The sequence below is a fragment of the Macaca thibetana genome, chromosome 13, assembly GCF_024542745.1.
Source record: "Macaca thibetana thibetana isolate TM-01 chromosome 13, ASM2454274v1, whole genome shotgun sequence".
NCBI lineage: Eukaryota > Metazoa > Chordata > Mammalia > Primates > Cercopithecidae > Macaca > Macaca thibetana.
Window position 1 is genome coordinate 51,989,526 of NC_065590.1, and position 18,980 is coordinate 52,008,505.

The 18,980-nt window shown below is 50.2% G+C and overlaps 1 protein-coding gene across 3 annotated transcripts in view; it reads right to left on the reverse strand.

Moving 5' to 3' along the window:
• EML6 (EMAP like 6) overlaps nucleotides 1–18,980 on the reverse strand; it is a 256,852-nt gene that overhangs the window by 16,423 nt on the left and 221,449 nt on the right. For all 3 annotated transcript variants that reach the window (XM_050754620.1, XM_050754621.1, XM_050754622.1), the window contains 4 exons: nucleotides 6,604–6,682; nucleotides 5,397–5,526; nucleotides 3,163–3,261; nucleotides 1,713–1,886 (listed from right to left, as the gene is read on the reverse strand). In XM_050754620.1, the coding sequence (XP_050610577.1) occupies nucleotides 1,713–1,886; nucleotides 3,163–3,261; nucleotides 5,397–5,526; nucleotides 6,604–6,682 (482 nt within the window). The remainder of the gene's footprint in view (nucleotides 1–1,712; nucleotides 1,887–3,162; nucleotides 3,262–5,396; nucleotides 5,527–6,603; nucleotides 6,683–18,980) is intronic.

The following is an 18,980-nucleotide window of genomic DNA, read 5'->3' on the forward strand; positions in this document are numbered from 1 at the left end:
CCACACAGGAGAAGGAAGGGAGGAGAGATGACATGTCCGTGGTCAACCCGGAAGAGGTGGTGGCTGGTGATATGTCAGATATCAGCACTGGCTCACAACCCTCTGTACAAACAAGAGCAGGCTCCTCTTTTTCCTGGGAGCTTGTTTAAAAGCCCTGGCTCCTCTAAACCTCCCCTGGGAGTTCAGAAGGGACTCTTGGTGAGCAAGAGTCTGCTGGGGCAGGCCAGAGCGAGCAACGCTTGGAGGTCAAGGTAGAGGGAGTGAAAACTGTGAGCCTGAATCTAAAGAGACAAGGCCGTGCAGCAGGACCAGTGTGAGAGCTTTCTTCCAAGGATCTAGGAACAGAGTTAGCAGCACAAAAGGAAAACATAATGAAGCAATTTATGTCCCCACATAAGGGGCTTTATGCAAGAGCTTTCTGACAGCGTGTGGGCTGCCTTGTGAAGTGATGAGAACCACATCCTTGAAAGTATTCAAGCACAGGACAAAGGGGTGCATTTGGAGGAATTTCTCCTTAGGACGGGTCCGGACTGTGCAGGAAGTCTTCTCTAGTTCTTCCCATTCCAAGATGCTCTATATCTATCATTTAAGAGGCTCAATTTCTCTGGGCTGAGTCTGGTCAATCAGTTGGCCACTTGACATCACAAGGAATGAATCTGCACCCGAGATACTGACTATACAGCCAACTGGGTGAGATATACTGGTGAACAAGAGAATGGGAAAATGTGGTTTCCTAGAAACCTTAGAGATCATGTCACCTTCCGAAGGAATATGGTATCATCACAAATGTCTGCAAGCTGCCAGCCTCTTTTCCTCATATGGGGTGCTCAGGAGGGACGGGAACTTTCCTCCCATTGTGCTGATCTCTTTACAGCCTCCACACACCACCCCCTCCACGGGAAGATGAGGAGATAATGGGACTCCAGAGCCCTGGATGGGAGAAGTGCCACCTCTGCACGTGCCTGGTAGAGCGTGTCCCAGATACAGGCTGCCCGGCTGCAGGACAGACCTCATTAATGTCCTGACTAATTGGATCCGCTTTTGCCAGGGCAGTACTCAACCTGAGAATGTACGTGGAAGACTGCACATCTTTAGTTCTAAGATGACCATACATTCAGTTGCAGCTTGTATGTGTGCATGTGTGTGAGGTGTGTGAGGTGTGTGTGCATGTATTGGGGGAGGACGAGAAAGAAATCCTGTTACAATAAATGTAAACCTTGATCGTAAGATAAATCCCTATTTCAAATGTGTTAAAATGTTAAAAAAAAGTTTAATTGCTTCTGAGACTATGATAAAACATTATCCCATTTCCTAAACTAAAGCAGACAGAGTGATAAGGCTGTAGTAGGATCCAGGGGCCATCAGAAACAGCACGGAAGACAAGGACCCTTGGGTAGGAAGGTGGCTAAGACAGATGTCGGGGAGGCTGCTGCCTTCCGAGGAGGAGGGCTGCCAACATAGGGGCACCTCCCCAGAGCCCCTTCACTAATGGGCCCTGGAGTCCCTGGCCAGCGTCCTCCTGGCCCTGGGACTCTGGGATGCACTGGCATCAGTGGGGCAGCTATATCAGGATCCCCAGTGCCCTGTTTTCCGCTTGCCCAGCAGCAGTCAGTGCCTATGGCAGGCTTCGGAGTGAGGCAGATCTGGGTTCGAGCCCAGTCCATGCCACAGGCAGACACCCTGGAGGGACAGAAAACCCAGTGCTGGTTTACCTTCCTGCCATCGCCAGACGGTGATGGTGTGCTCAGGGTCCACTCCCACCGACACCAGGAGCTTTCCAGTTGCACTGAAGTTGACATAATTCACCCCCTTGGAGTGGAAGCACCGCAGCATGGAGAGGGTGTGTTTGGTCATGGCGTCCCATACGTGGATGGAAGGTGTTGTCCCTGAGTGTGGAGAGGCATGACAAAGAAGACTGATGAATGGCAGAGCCAAGGCGACGCTTATGTTCACGTAAAAGCCTTTTTGTTTGTTTGTTTAGATGGAGTCTTGCTCTGTTGCCCAGGCTGGAGTGCAGTGGCACCATCTTGGCTCACTGCAACCTCCGTGTCCAGGATTCACATGATCCTCGTGCCTCAGCCTCCTGAGTAGCTGTGATTACAGGTGCGCACCACCACACCCAGCTAATTTTTGCATTTTTAGTAGAGACAGCATTTCACCATGTTGGCCAGGCTGGTCTTGAACTCCTGACCTCAGGTGATCCGCCCGCCTCCCAAAGTGCTGGGACTACAGGCGTAAGCCACTGTCGCCCAGCCTGTAAAAGTCTTTTTTAAGATAAGCGTTTAGGGGTGTTACAGTCATTGGGCATAAAAGACCTATAGCCTGACCTGGCCAGAGGAGAAAGACTACAGGAAATTTGCTTTTAAAGGCAGAGCCCTACAGACATTTATGTTCAACACACACACACTTGTGGAGGATTTTATACGAAGGAAACTGGTGAGGTCAATGATTTGTATCTGCAATTCGGCAAGATACAATCAGCAAACATGATAGAATGACATGATTTTGCTGTGCAGATTCAAACTACTCACGGATGGAACAGCCTTACCTGGGGTTTCCGTAATATCACCTGCATTGGGTGAGCAATGGCAATGAGGAAGCGTCAAGGGAAAACAATAGCTAAAATAAGTCACGTTTCCAACAGTGAAGCACTCAACACCAGCATCAGAAAGTTCCAAATTAAACTTAAAAATGGACATGGGTTCAATGAAAACAAGCAGGAAGTTGTAAAAATTGCTCTTGAGATGACAAAGCAAAAACACACTTCTCGTAAATGTGAATCAGTTCACATTTGTCACTGGCAGTTTCCCAGGGCACAGGGGGTCCAGGCACACTTACTGAAATCTACCCTGGCCAGGCTTCAAAACACACGGAGTTCTTGACACTTGGGGTCTGAAAAACTACTCTCACAAGTCCACAGGGATGGGGCCATCGTGTATTTGGACTCTCAGGCACTGGTCAGACTTCATGGTGCCTCAGAATCACAGTCACTGGATGTGTCAACTCAGGTGACACAGATACATTCAGGACTCAAAAAATCAACAGCAACATCAACAAGAAGGGATGGATGTAAGCAACCCACCCACTCCCTCTCCCAATAATCGCTGACAAGTCAATGTCCCTGCAAGCTGGGAGAGCCTCAGCTGCCGCAGGACCTCCTACCTATTTGGCTGGTGGCCACCACGTTTCTGTACTTGGGGTGCTGGTTCACTGTGAGACAGAGGATGTCATCCGTATGCTCCAGATAGAAGCTCTGGCTCCCTGGGGGAGAGAGATCATGGGAGGGTGAACAGTGGAACCTAAAGACCTTTTAGGGCAACTCCAAAGCATCGTGTGGAGTTTTGGATCCTCGTTATAAAAGTGACAGCTTACAGCCCTCAAATTCTCACTTCCGGAATTACACTTGGGGAGATGAAGGATCATTTTTTTGAAATGTTCATATTCTGTTTTGGGTCCGGGAAAAGGGACGCTAGTGTCTGTTATCTGATACATTCAAGCTGCTCTTCGATAGTTCCCACTGCTCTGTGTGGGTGCAGAGCGCAGTTCAAGTACAGGGGCTTCCAGAGACCACGATGATGAAGGTCAAAGTTTCCTCCTCTCCGTGGGACAGGAGTGGGCTTCTCACCGTCCACATCTGGGAAGAAGTAGGGGTGGGGGCCTGGAGATGATGTTTCACTGAGCAAAATGGTACCACTTCTTCATGTGGAATATGAAACTCTCAGGGACTCATCATCTTTGTTTACCAAATGCCAATCCACTTGGGGGCCTGGACGGCACAGGTGACGGCTTCACCCCGGAAAGCCCTGACTCGACATACGTCACGGGAAGTGGAAGAAAGAGCACTTCGGCCGGGCGCGGTGGCTCAAGCCTGTAATCCCAGCACTTTGGGAGGCCGAGATGGGCGGATCACGAGGTCAGGAGATCGAGACCATGCTGGCTAACACGGTGAAACCCCGTCTCTACTAAAAATACAAAAAAATTAGCTGGGCGAGGTGGCGGGCGCCTGTAGTCCAGCCAGCTACTTGGGAGGCTGAGGCAGGAGAATGGCGTGAACCCAGGAGGCGGAGCTTGCAGTGAGCTGAGATCCGGCCACTGCACTCCAGCCTGGGCGACAGAGCGAGACTCCGTCTCAAAAAAAAAAAAAAAAAAAAAAAAAAAAGAAAGAGCACTTCATCATCTATCACAGCAAATGGGTTTGCTGACTTCCAAAGTGGCCAATTTAAACCCACCCAAATGCTCAAGAACCTAAAGATGAAAGATGGTGTAGATACACAAGGAAGGCGTGTACTGCTACCAATATGATGGCAGGGCTAGAAAGTGAAGAAAATATATACAAAATGTCAAGGTCCTCCTCCCTCAAATACACACAAATCAACATGTGCCCAGTGATTTCACTGGCTAAATCTATGTATGAACAACTACACAGAATTGACAAAGAGCAAGAATTTAAAATGAAGAGTTTTTTTTTTTTCTTGAGGCATGAGCAAATAAGGCAAAATGTGAACCTGTTTAAATCTAGTGGTAATGGTATAGCTTTCTGTTAATTTCTGAATGGTTCTTTTTGTTTGAAATGTTCATTTTTAAAAATTTGAGTCATCATGTGGTTTGAGTATTTTTTTTTTCTTTTTGAAATGGAGTCTCCCTCTGTTGCTCAGGCTAGAGTGCAACTGCACGATCTTGGCTCACTGCAATCTCCACCTCCCGGGTTCAAGCAACCTCAAACTGGGTTCTCCTGCCTCAGCCTCCAGAGTAGCTGGGGCTACAGGCACCCGCAACCATGCCTGGCTAATTTTTGTATTTTTAGTAGAGACGGGGTTTTGCCATGTTGGCCAGGCTAGTCTTGAACTCCTGACCTCAGGTGATCCGCCTACCTCGGCCTCTCAAAGTGCTGGGATTACAGGTGTAAGCCACCTCACCGGGCCTGGTATTTTTGTTTACTGTTTAATTGTTTTCAATCTCATTATAAATGTGGCTAAACTGTCAAAATACAATTTGAAAAATCCGAGCTGTTAAAAAATGGCTCATTGTAGAAATGAACAGGCAAAGTTCTGTGCTTTCTTCTTGGTTATGGTCTCTAAGGAATTCCTCCACTCCTTACACCCTGTCTCTGGCTTCTCTCCATGGCTCTCGGTTACAGAGGCTGGTGTCAGCATGGAGGCCTTCTCTCTAAGGCCTACGACAAGGTGAGGTCAAGCTCCGGTCAGAAAGAGAGAAGGCTCTGGCTCTGGTAACTGAGCCTGAGCATTACCAGGCCTAACTGACACCATGCTGGAATTAGGAGAATGGCTCTATAAAGGAAGGAAAATCCTTAAGCTTTTGGGCATCTGAAGAGTGGGGAAAGCATGTAAAAAAAAAAAAACTAAAAGAAAAACCTGTATTTTTAACCCCCTGGTCACCTGTGGAGAGGTTCTGAACGATGCCAGCCGCCGCCGTGTGGAAGATGATGTCGGTGCCATCATTAAGGTAATGCAGGTTATTTCGACAGTCGAATCCTCTGTAGCCAAACACATGGTCTAGAGCCAGCTCCTACATTCACACACACAGATCAACATGACCCTCACAGGAAGGAAGGGAGAGCCGAGGAACACACCCACATCGCGTGAGCGGCCTCGTGTGTCCCGGGAATGGTATGGCTGGTGAGGCCAACACACGCTCACTGAAAACATTCTGCTTCTTGACTGGCTGAGAAAATGCAACCCCTTCTTTAGTTTTCTGAAATGCTGGGGTGGCAGGCTAACACACAGAATCACCGTGACTTTCCAAAAAACCCCGATTTACTTCCTGGCTCTGTCGTTGTGCCAAAGTCCAGAGATTTGATGCCCTGTCAAGTGTACCTAGCAGTTTTGTGTCTGTGCCTTGGCAGGCACTCTGGGTGAGCTGAATGGCGGCTCAGAGGTTTGCTCTAATAAACTCTCATCAACGCGCCAGGGCGGGCAGAGCAGACACAGAGACAAAGGCCATGCTCGTTCTGCCGCCTGGTGCTTGCTCTACAAAGTCACTACATATGTGCTATTTTTCCCTCCCAAACTAGATACTGTTAGGGTTTCTAGTCTTTCTCTTCTTCCTGTCTTGTCTTCTAAGACAAAGAACAGTGGCTGATTCAGATCAGTTCTTAATCCAACACGGACCTCTCGGGCAGCTCCTCTGTGCCCAGCATGGTGCAGGTGCTAGGAGGCGGTAGAGGCAGGGAGCTGCAGGAAGGTTTCGCGTGAGAAGCATCAGGAAAGACTGCACAGAAAAGACACCAGGGAAGGTCTTGGAAGGACCAGGGTGCTGGGAGCTGGCAGGAGGAGCCTTCCAAGCAGAAAGTCCCAGGCAGCTTCCGAGAACATAAGCAGTGGGTTTGTGGGGCTGGAGATTTGCACTGTGGTGAGGAATCATAGGCAGTAAGCTTAGAAGGTGGCTCTGGGTAAGGTTTTGAAACCATGAACTTGAATCCCATTGGCAATGTGGGACTCTCCCAGGTCTGAGGGAGAGGGGATAGAAGAGAGCCAAGGGACCTACTCCATTTCACTTAACTGTCTTTGGGACGTGCAGATGGGGCTGTCCACCAGGTAGGTCTTAGAACGTCAATATCAAATTAGAAGTAATTGTTTAACTTACCTCCACCAGTTTCTTTTTTTTGGTGATATTGTTCTTCTGCAGTTTCTCAGGCTGGGGAGCTGCTCGGCTAACGGGTGGCCTGGAAGAGACAGCGGCCAGAGGAAGCACAGCGTTGAATGAGGGCTGCGAGGCCACCTTCCTGGTGCAGCCTGTCTAGGCCAGTGCCGGCCTCCTCTCTCCTCCCGCCTGAGGCCCCTCCACCTGGATCTGTTCGGTCCTGCCCTCCTCTCCCCCTCCCCACCTGCCGTGGGACCTGGCCTGAATTCACAGGCACTGGGTTGGACCTCGTCCCTCTGCTTAACCTTCTCCTGGGAGCAGGAAGACCACATGGGCTTGAAACAAGAGGGGCTTGGTTCAAAACCAAGGAGCGGCCTGACCATGAAGGGAGAGAGGCCACATTTCCTGGACTTGCTGACCTTTTTCAGACAGGGATGTGCTCATGTTGTTCAGAATTAAGTTGTCAATGGCCGTGGTGTGGTGTGAAGTGGCACTTACAAGCCAGGCTTCGGAACGGGCCCTAAGGACCACGTGCCAAGTGCCTAGGTCGGCCTCACTTCTCAAACAGGCAGGCAGGAAGCGGAGGGACAGGAGACAGACAGCACTCGCGCCTCCCACTCCGCCCTCGCCTCAGGACTCGGGTCTGCCTTCAGCTGTTACCACACCAAAGGTTGCTTTTCCCACCTCAGTTTTGGGGACTGGGGCCTCCAAATTTAATGAAGAGATTTTATAACGTGTAAGCCCTAATGGAATCCTAGATGAGTAGACCAGTTCTTGGTCATGTGGGGTTTCCTTAAATGAGATTTCTCTATGGATGGGTCGAGAGAGAGAACTGTACCAGCTCCCACTGCATGTTCCAAAGTAATTAGTTATTGCTCCCGGGATATGCAAAGAGAAGGATTACCTTGATCCCCTTGTAAGCAGCAAACAAAGCCAAGTGAGAAACTTAGTACAGTTTAGAGCCGTATTAGCAACCACCTCATTCATGCACAAGCATTTTCCAAGTGAACAGACATTCCTGTGTGGCACACACCATGCTTCCCCGGCATGCCAGCAAAGAACTAAAACAGAAATGAAAGAGTGCACCAGTCTACAAATTCAGAAAGCTCATACCCCGGCGTCTCTGGGCAAACTCTGCACTAAAGCGCCTACAGAATAGGGAGAGAAAAGGAAGCTTTGTCAATGCTTCCCGCACACTCTCCGTGACTTTACGAATGCGCCCGGGGACTCTGCTTACTTTAGAGTGTGCTGGGGAGAAACTTGCTGTCAGAAAAACAATGACATCTTCCTGGATGTCGTGGGGAGTTATGTACAATGGATACTTTGTTTCCAAATCAAGTTCAACTCATAATTTAGCCTAATAATTCCCAGTGTTTCTTGGTAGGTCAGCTTGCCTGCTCCAATGGCTTGCGGGGGTTCTTTTTGTGTGCAGGGGAAGACAGGGTACCTTTATTTTCTCAGAAACTCTTCAATCAAAACATGTTATGCAATCATAAGTGATAATTGGACCAAATGGTATTATAATCACCACTGAAGAATGGGTAGAGAGCGCATCTCTGCAAAACGACACCCCCGGCTGACATCATCGCCACCAAATTGAGCAAAATTGGGAGACTGGGGGCATGCCAGTTCTCACAATGAGACACTTCCTTCACATTCATTATCGCTTCCCAGGACATCTGCTCTTTCTTCTGTTTTAGTGGGACTTTCAAATGAAATCCGTGGGTTTCTTCTTTCACCTAAGAATGTTTAAGTGTATGACAAAAGCAAGCCAGGGGCTACGAGGAGAGCAAGAGGACACTGGAACTATGGCATGGCTCATAAGGCATAATTCGAGGATAAACACAGGGCTCGTTTTCAGGGGACACACAGGTTGTATAATATGTAATATATTATACAGTGAATATAGAGTACGCATACAAGCACAAACACCGTGTACTTATATATACAGGAGATTGTATATATATACACAGAGGCAATCTGATGCTTTTTTTTCACCTTGATTTTCAGAAAAAAACCGAAAGGTAAAGCAATCTCAATGTTTCTTTCTCATTTCGCAAGCATATGTTTACAGCTGTATTGCTTCAAAACTGAAGATGAGAGGAGCAAGGGGAAGAAACCTGCATTGTGGCAAATTCAGCGGATTTTAAGTATTGACCCTTTGCGGTTGTGGGTTCCGCGTGAACACTTAGTACTGGATGTTCACCGAACACCTGTGTTTTTCTCCAGAGCGGTGTGAATACTTACTTGACAATTCCCTGCCTCCAAAGGAAAGCAAGTTAAAACACAATACAAGTATTAAAGGCTTCTTTCCAGGTATCTATAAACAGTGTTCATAACATCAAATATGGGAGGGACTGCCAGAGGCTTCACACACAGCCAAACACTGGAGGTTTAACATTTCTCTGTGGATCTAAATCCTTCTAGATTCAGATTCCATCAGAAATGGGGCTCTGAAAAGCTTTGCTGAGGTGGGAAAGAGTGGAGGCATGAGGACATTCACTCACTTTCAGTCCCATCCACTCATTAGAGTTGGTCATTCCCAGCTGTCATTCCCAGCTGTCATCCCCAGCTTGGCCCCACTGGGTCTCCCTGCCAATGCCCGGTTGTGCCCATGGCCTTCCTCGCACTCCTCGCGAGGAAGGCCATGGGCACAACCGGCCATTGGCAGGGAGACCCAGTGGGGCCAAGAGCTGGGAAGGTGAGAGGGTAAGAGACTGGAGGTGGGAGGAGCAGAGACACAGAGGGGCCTGGTGGGGCAAGTAGGCTTTGAGGTGATTGGGGGGGTCAGGGAGGGGGGAATAAAGGAGGAAGAGCTTCCATTGGGCAGGAAATTTAAGGAAGGAGCCTGGCAAGACAGCAAACAAACTGGATAAACAGGGGAGAGGGTGGCAGACAGGTCTAAGCTCTGGAGAGCAGGAGCCTGCCAAGGAAGACGCAGTGAAGGCAGGAAGCCCAGGGAGAGGCCTGTGAACTCCAGCCTGGGGCTTGGTGTTGAGTAACAAGTCGGCCCTGCTCTTCAGTGCCTGTGGGGAGAGTCACAACCCTATACTCCCTGTGGGAACAGGTGGCACATTCTGTGGGCAGGGCAGGATCATGGGAAGGCCAATTCCTGCTGTCATCCCGCTGCCCAGCAGCTGGGCTGCTGAAGAGAAAGCTTAGACTCAGCTGAAGATGTGGGGAGTGTTATCCTGACAGGCGCTCTTGCCCTGTACAGACCCCCAAGGCAGGCCAATGCCTGGGCACTTGTCCCTCCTTTCCCCCTCCCCAAGGCACTGGGCTGACAGAGCAAGAGGTGGAGCAGAGCACACAATGACCTGAAATGTGTAAGAGCGTTCACGTCCAATGTGCTCAGGGAAGCTTCTGAAACCACTGAGGTCACGAGTCAGTTGCAACCCAAGATAAAGTACAACATGAGAGCCAACTGGGGAGTGAGGCTTGGACAGCCTGTGAGAAACCAAGTCGTTCCAACCAGTTTCTATAAAGAGGGGTGTGGGTGTGGGTGTGAGTGTGGGAAAGCTCAGATCCATCTAGCCAAGAAATGCAAGTTTGAAGTTGTTTTGAGTCGTGTTCATCAGACAATATTCAGTGTCCTTGGAGGAAACAGCTTTCTTCAGCTTCCAAAATGTGGCATAAAATACACCAAAGGTTTTAGGATGTCTTGGGAAATCCAAAGGGGAAGGGGAGGGGGAAAGGGAGAGGAGAGAGAAGGCAGAGAAGGAGAGGAGAGAGAAGAGGGAGGGGGAAGGGAGAGAGAAGAGGGAGGGAAGAGGGAGGGGAAGGGAGAGAGAAGAGGGAGGGGGAAGGGAGAGAGAAGAGGGAGGGGGAAGGGAGAGAGAAGAGGGAGGGGGAAGGGAGAGAGAAGAGGGGAGAGAGAAGAGGGAGGGGGAAGGGGGAGAGAGAAGAGGGAGGGGGAAAGGGAGAGAGAAGAGGGAGGGGGAAGGGAGAGAGAAGAGGGAGGGGGAAGGGAGAGAGAAGAGGGAGGGGGAAGGGAGAGAGAAGAGGGCGGGGGAAGGGAGAGAGAAGAGGGGGAGGGGGGAGGGAGAGAGAGAGGGAAGGGGGAGGGGGGGGGGAGGGAGAGAAGAGGGGGGGGGGGGGGAGAGGGGAGGGAGAGAGAGAGAGGGGAGGGGGAAGGGAGAGAGAAAAGGGAGGGGGAAGGGAGAGAGAATGTGAAGGGAGAAAGAAGGGGGAGGGGGGGGGGGAGGGGGAGAGAGGGGGGGAGGGGGGGGGGGGGAGAAGGGGAGGGGAAGGGGGAGAGAAGGGGAGGGGAAGGGGGGGAGGAAGGGGAGGGGAAGGGGGAGGGGGGGGGAGGGGAGGGGGGGGAGAGGGGGGGGGGGAAGGGGGAGAGGGGGGGGGGGGGGGAGGAAGGGGGGGGGGGGGGAAGGGGGAGAGGGGGGAGGGGAGGGGGGGAAGGGGGGAGGGGGGGGGAGGGGGAAGGGGGGGAGGGGGGGGAGGGGGGGAGGGGGGGGGGGGGGGGAGGGAGGGGGGGGGGGGGGGGGGGGGGGGGGGGGGGGGGGGGAGGGGAGAAGGGGAGGGGGGGGGGGGGGGGAGGAGAGGGAGGGGGGGAAGGGGGGGGGGGAGGGGAGGGGGGGGGGGGGGGGGGAGGGGGGGGGAGGGGGGGGGGGGGAAGGGGGGGGGGGGGGAGGGGGGGGGGGGGGGGGGGGAGGGGGGGGGGGGGGGGAGGGGGGGGGGGGGGGGGGGGGGGGGGGGGGGGGGGGGGGGGGGGAAGGGGGGGGGGGGGGGGGGGGGGGGGGGGGGGGGAGGGGGGGAGGGGGGGGGGGGGGGGGGGGGGGAGGGGGGAGGGGGGGGGGGGAGGGGGGGGGGGGGGGGGGGGGGGGGGGGGGGGGGGGGGGGGGGGGGGGGGGGGGGGGAGGGGGGGGAGGGGAGGGGGGGGGGGGGGGGGGGGAGGGGGGGGGGGGGGGAGGGGGGGGGGGGGGGAAGGGGGGGGGGGGGGGGGGGGGGGGGGGGGGGGGGGGGGGGGGGGGGGGGGGGAGGGGAGGGAGAGGAGGGGGTAAAAAGGGGGAGGGGGAAACAAGGGGGGGGAGGGGAAGGGGGGGGGGGGGGGGGGGGGGGGGGGGGGGGGGGGGGGGGGGGAGGGGGGGGGGGGGGGGGGGGGGGGAAGGGGGGGGGGGGGGGGGGGGGGGGGGGGAAGGGGGGGGGGGGGGGGGGGGGGGGGGGGGGGGGGGGAGAGGGGGGGGGGGGGGGGGGGGGGGGGGGGAGGGGGGGGGGGGGGGGGGGGGGGGGGGGGGGGGGGGGGGGGGGGGGGGGGGGGGGGGGGGGGGGGGGGGAGGGGAGGGGGGGGGGGGGGGGGGGAGGGAAGAGGGGGGGGGGGGGGGGGGGGAGAAGGGGGGGGGGGGGGGGAGGAGAGGGGAGGGGAGGGAGGAGGGGGGGGGGGGGGGGGGGGGGGGGGGGGGAGGGGGGGGGGGAAGGGGGGGGGAGGAGGAAAGTCGGGGGGGGGAAGGGGAAAAAATCTTAGGAAAAATCTCCAAAGCCATGGGGCCTCTCTGTTATCAAGACCAAACTTGACTGTGTTAAGTGCAGTCTTCAGAACTGGACTCTGCTGAGAGTATTCCTAAGAACTGGACTCTGTTAAGTGGATTCCTATATCTTCCAGAACCATGTACAGAGATGCTTAGTGATGGGGCTGATGGAAAGGATTCAGGCAGAACTACAAGATGTCCTGAAAGAAAATGCTCTTGAAAATGAGCATACCCTCTTGAAAATGCTCTTGACCGACGCTATCACACAGCCTTGTGGCTTTTTTGTTGCTGTTGTTTTAAAAATCAGGATATCATTTTAGACTTGGCTATTTTAGGTGAATACAAAGTTATCTGGGTGAAAAAATGAGAGCCCAAAGGGTGGAGTGAAGGGAACTAAGTAAAGGTGGGCAGAATACTGAAGAGGCCACTGTGATGATCCAAGAGAGGAATGATGAGGCACTTCACTGGAGCAGTGGTTGTGGAGAAGAAAACAGGGGCATATTTAAAGAAATACTGGTGGAATATACTTCGCAGCACTTTGTTACGGATTGCTTTTATGGGATGAACTAGGGAAAGCAACCCAAGGGTAATACTAGTTTTCCGGGCTTGCATATCCGGATAGATGGTGGCATCATAGAATGAGACAGAGAGAAAATATGAATGAGGGAAGGTGATGAGTTCAGTTTTGGCATGTTGAGCTTTGGACACCCGTGAGATAGCTTTGTTAGTTGAAAGTTCCACTGACAGATGGGAGTCAGTGATATGATCCTGGGAATCACTAGCCAATGGGTGGGATATGAAAGATTAATTAAGAGAGAGGGTAGATGGTAGAGGGTGAAAAGAGGCCAGCCAAAGGTAAAATCCTGAGGACCAACAGCATTTTAAGGGGCTGGAAGAGGAAGCAGAGGTGAGACACTGAGAAGAGAGAGGGAGGCATTAGGAGGGCCAAGAGAGATTCTTTCAAAAAGACGAGAAAAGTATGTTTATATTCTTCTCCAATATGCACTGTCCAATTCGGTAGCCAATGCCACATGTGGCTTTCAAGAGCCCGAATTGTGCTATAACTGTAAAATACACCTGGAATTTGAAGTCCTATTGAAAAATTTTTAAAAGAATGTAAAATATAATTTTATATTACATATTGAAATGTTTTTTAATATATCAAGTTAAAATATATTATTAAAATCAATGTCACCATCCCAAATTTTCTAATGTGCCTGCTAGAAAATTTATACCTGTGGCTCACATATTTCTATTGGACCATGCTACTCTAGAAGAAACAAGTTCTTTTAGTAGGACAGAGAGAGGTCACTGGACTCAGGGGTTAGAGAGCCCGCATGTCAACAGAATGGCAGGGACAGAGGACAGGTGAGATAGGATAGAGACTGAAGAAAAGACTGGAAGGCCTGAATGAGAAAGGAATAAAGTTGGAGGGAAGGTGAGGGCAGAAATGTGTGTGTAAGTTGAGAAGATCAGTCAAAGGACCTGTTTTTTTCCTGAGGAAAGTTGGGTGGAAAGTTGGGAGACTGACATGGGAGACATGGATGAGGGGACAGATGATGAGGGAGCACGGATGGACAAGAGGCCAGGGCCAAGCACCAGGTGAGGGACCTGTCTCGAATAGGAAAAGGGACTTACTTCCTCTGAGAAGAGAAGGAAGAAGGTGAATGACTTATGTGAGTGAAGCATGGGAAGCAAGATGGAGGAGAGAAAGAAGCGCCAAGATGGAGTGCGTGCCAGTGGCTTCTGTTTTCTCAGTGAAGGAGGGGCAGGAGGTTGAGAAGGGATGAAACCTGGATGACTGCTGAGAAGCAGCAGAGAGAACCTACCAAAGAAAAGGAAGAAAATGAGGCAGTAGCTTGAAGGGGCACATGCAGCAGCCAGGCAGCCTCTCTGGTGGTGGCCATCTGTGCCAACGTGGGACTTGCTATCAGAAGAGTGGAGAGAGGTAGGTGGTAGGAGGAATGTAGGGGAGAAGGGCCAGCAGGACTGGGAAATGGCATTTGAGCAGGCACAAAAAGTGAGGCCAGGAAGGGCTGATGAACTTGGGGGAAAATGAAGGTGTCTAGGCACTCATTTGTCAGGATGAAGATCATGTGTACTCGGGAATGAGCAATCCAGAGGACAGTTGGTTAAGACACTGAGGGACAGAGGAGTTCCAGGTAATGATGTAACCCAGGGCATGGCAGGAGCTGGCTGGGGTTGGCCAGCTGACCATGAGCTGAAATGCTCAGAGACAGGAAGTTGACAGATGACAAGAACAGGAAGGGGCAAAAGATGGCAGAGCACGACACGAACTTCAAATGAGCGGGAGGGAGTCGGGTAAAGAGCATGCCAACATACTTTAAACACACCCACAAGAGCACCCTGATCCTCCACACCTTTCACTCCTGCAAATGCCTCCTCGGTGACCACATCTTGACCACACAGTAATTGACAAGAGGCGGGTCAGCACCCCCGGTAGTTCCCATTCCTCCCAAATGGAGAATCTGTGAGATGTTCAGACACTTGCCTAAAATAATCAGACCCAACTCTGCCACAGTCTTCGGAGAGACACTCCCTTTTGACAGAAAAGTGCTTACATATTTTTGAAGTGTTCTTTTATCTCCACAAGTGAGTAGGTTTGATTTGATGATTACACTGTGGGAGTGTGATTTCCTAGGCACATTAATCTTTTCTAAAAATCATTTTCCATCACTTTACTTCTGGATTTTTATACACTGGCTACTCTTTGTCATCAAAAGTGAACAAACTATTCTATAATGAACAGCAGGTTTACTTCCTAAAATTATCAGATAGAAGTCATTGCTTTGCTTCAAACCAATACAGAAAATCAAGGGGTTTGAATAAAGAAAATCATTTATAAAAATAGCATCATATTCACTTAGAAAAAAATCAACGAATGATTCAGCTTTTAGTGGAGTTACCTAGCTAAGCAATAGGTCTAGGAGATGATTAATTTCAGCACTTCTGGGTTTAATAGATATTATAATTTCAGTCCCTTGCATCTTCATACAGAACAGGAGTCTTGCCGTTCTACCTGCTTGCCACAGCTCTGCAGGCAGAACTCTTGCAGAATGGAGGGGTGGCGTGAAGAAGGTAGCTTAGAGAGAAGGGCTCTGGAGCAGGAGTGCTCCTCGCCCTGTGTGCATTACACGTGTGCCATCACTCTCCCACAGGGAAGGCTGGGCTCAGCTTAAACAACACACATGCAACCGCAGATCTCTGTACCAACTCTCAGGCTGGTAAGGTCAGCCTGAGTAAGGTCACTCCAGCCTCGCGAATGGGATGGAAATGTAGAACTAGAGGTTCCTCCCCATTTATTGGACCAAACTCCAAGATAGGATTGAGCAGTTTTCATCAATTTCCAAATGGTAAATTCAGCAGCACTAGCTTAGCAGGATCGTCAGTTCTTATCAACTCTAACAATACAGGCCCACAAAGCAGCTACTGATCAATGACAACAAAGGGCCTCTGTCCGGCTACGCTGACGAAGGAGCTGGGAGTGCAGGCTGCTCATTTGCCGTTGACACTGTGCCACTTCACCATGCTCATCGTGCCTCAGGCGAGCTTGAAATTTCCACAGATCTCCTGATTAAATAAGGTGTTTAAAAAAAACTGGGGGCAGCTTCCACATATGAGTGAGTAGCAGAAGAAAGGATTTTGAATTGTCCCAACACAAATAAATGACAAATGTTCGAGGTGAAAGATATGCTAATGATACTAATTTGACCACTATACATTGAAAGTATTGAAACTATTACCTTATAAACATAAAATTATTGCATCCATTAAAAAATTAGAAATTGAAAACCAAATGGGGGCAAATTCTCCCAGATTTCTGTCTCCAAGCACAGCATAAAAGGTTAGAAGGAAAACTGGGATTACTTATATATGGTGATTTGGCGACTGAAGGAAATCTATCTACATCCTTCCCATTTTCTCATAGTCACTTGTGAACACATTCTTTGCTTCACTGTAAATCTGCTGACAAAGCAGCTTGGTGTGTATGATAGGCATGATGGCCACAGTGACACAGAATCTTCTTAAATAGATTTAAACCAAACAAACATTATAATTCCTGAAGGACAGATACTACAAAGATTAAAAAGTCATTTGCCAAGTGCAGTCCCAGGGCCAGTTGGGGCATTCTGGATTCTACATGAGTCACATCATTTCCCACAAAGACCATCCAGAGTTGCTCATGAAGTGAAGGAAAAAGTGTTGCTGACCAAGAATGGACTTGCACGGCATTTTGAAGACAGATTACTTAAATATTAAGAGAAGCAGGCTAAGTAAATTCATCCATTCAGCTATTCATTGGAAAAGTATTTGTTTGCTGGGTACTAAATGCAAGGCCCCGTGTTAGACACACAGTGGTCCCATGGTAGATACAGTACCAACCACTGGGGAACTGATAATCCTACACAGTTTATAATCCAGTGAAATTTTATACTAATGCCATAGACTCATATACTAAGGAATCAAGGATTAAAGAAGCTATTAATTTGGAGTTGAAACTAAAACATGACCAAAACAAACAAACAAAAATCTCCGAAACCCCATAAAAAAATTTTAAGCCCACAGTATATAGTTTTCTTTATAGAACTTTCTTTTTGTTTCAGTTCATAAACCCATTCAAGTCAACTCAGAAAGAATGAGATAGAAGATAGGTTTTAAGCCCTTATCTATTCAACTGTAAGCACGGTCTAAGAAAAATTCTGGAAAATGCTAATGCCAGAGTGGAATTTTGAGGTCATTTGGTGCTAGCGCCTTTCAGTTCACAGGTAATGGCACCACCATTTATAAAAGGCTTAGAAACTACTTCTAATTTTGGTTTGGTAAAAGTTCCTTGGTTTCCTAAGGAACATATGCCATAGACTGACAGTGAATATATTCCACAAGGACTAAAATATTAATGTAGAATATTCACAGATTCCTCCTTTATAATCTGCTGCTAAGAATAATTCTGGCACCGCCTCCTCGTGTTTGCTTGTGCCGGGCCGCTGAGATGACTGGAGAGTGAAGTTGCCTCTGTGGTGGAAGGCAGTTTGGGAAGTGAAATGGCTCCTTTCCCCTCTCTTCACAGAGAATTGGGAGAGGAATTCCACTTGGGACATACCCCCAGACTTGTATGGGGTGCCCAAACCTCATAAACCAGGGTGACCATCTCTTGTGTGAAAGTTGTTAGCCTCTGCTATTGCATGGAGGGAGGGTTAAGAGAGACCGAGCAGAGCCCAGACAGGGGCACTGCAGGGAGTGGGGAGGATGAGGCTCACCCTTCAGGATTCTGACTTGCCTGCTGGTCCACAAGTGGGGGCTACTGAAAATGATGGAATGCTGACAGCTGGGATCAGCCAAATGTGGGTGCATATCGCAAGGGGCTACTGGTACCTGGGAATGAGTCCTTGTCCATGGGGACTGTTGGAAGCACTACTCATCCATCCACATGGAAGTAAACTTACAGCAGGTAAGACAGAGAAAGGAGAGCTGCCTGATCCTCTAGATCCCTCCTAAACATCTACTCTCACACATTCCCTGCCAGAAAAAGCAGAAAATTACCCTCAACACCACTGAGATGCAGTCTGGGGTAACGGCTTCTCCACTTCAGACCACTATTTGGAATTGCCTAAAGGCAGAAGCCAGATGGAGGAGGCTGCAGCCTGAGCACTGGAAGGGTGACCAGTGAGGCCAGCTGCTTAGAAGCAGAGATTTCCTAGCTGGATTATGAATTTTAATGACAAAGTGTCAACAAGATCTCAGCCTTTGATATCTAATCCATGAGCTAGACTGAAAATGAACCTAAATCTTGTTAAGTTGTTAAGGAGTCTATTTATTCATTCAACACTTATTTACTAAATGCCAGCATGTTCTAGATTATAGAGATAAAGCAGGTATAAAACAGGAATTTTGGCCGGGCGCGGTGGCTCAAGCCTGTAATCCCAGCACTTTGGGAGGCCGAGACGGGCGGATCACGAGGTCAGGAGATCAAGACCATCCTGGCTAACACGGTGAAACCCCATCTCTACTAAAAAATACAAAAAACTAGCTGGGCGAGGTGGTGGGCGCCTGTAGTCCCAGCTACTCGGGAGGCTGAGGCAGGAGAATGGCTTGAACCTAGGAGGCAGAGCTTGCAGTGAGCTGAGATCCGGCCACTGCACTCCAGCCTGGGCGACAGAGCAAGACTCCGTCTCAAAAAAAAAAAAAAAAACAGGAATTTTGCTTTCACAGAGTTGACAACCTACTTGGAAGAGGAGAGCTTTATGTGTAACCCTGATCAGGTCAACAGCAAGAGCCTGTGATTGTTCAGTTCTTAAGGCAACTCACAGGTCTCCCACCAACAGAAATGAGATAATAAGGAAACCAAAAAGGAAGCCCTCAGAAATGCAATTCTCCCCAGTGCCAATCTCAGACTTGGCAAGACAGAACAAAGGCAAACAAAATCTTCTCAGAGAGCAGAACAGGTGCAGCCAGAAGATGGCCAAGGAACCCATCACATTGTGCTGAAGAGAACCTCAGACAGCCTGAAACCTGGGCCTGAGGCAGGGTCTGTTGAAGCCAAAGTCAGTTAGTTCCCATAGTAGACATGTCCAAGTGTGTTAGAATTGTTTTGTAGTAGTTACTTACACTGCCTGAGCTGGTAGGCATGTACTCAGATTCTCCTAAACATTTGGGTATGTGTTTCAGGAGGAGATGGTAGAAAAGTATAAAATACATCTCAAAGAAATAAAGGAAGTCTCTGGTGCTTGGAAAAATGCTAATAAGCATGGCTGTATGTCTCACTGGGGCATGCTAAGGACTTGGGAAGCCCTAACAGTGCTGCCTAAAAAAATGCTATTAGCTCCTGCCTTATGTAACTGTAATTATAGCTTTCTGCATACCCTAAAATTAGAGAAACGT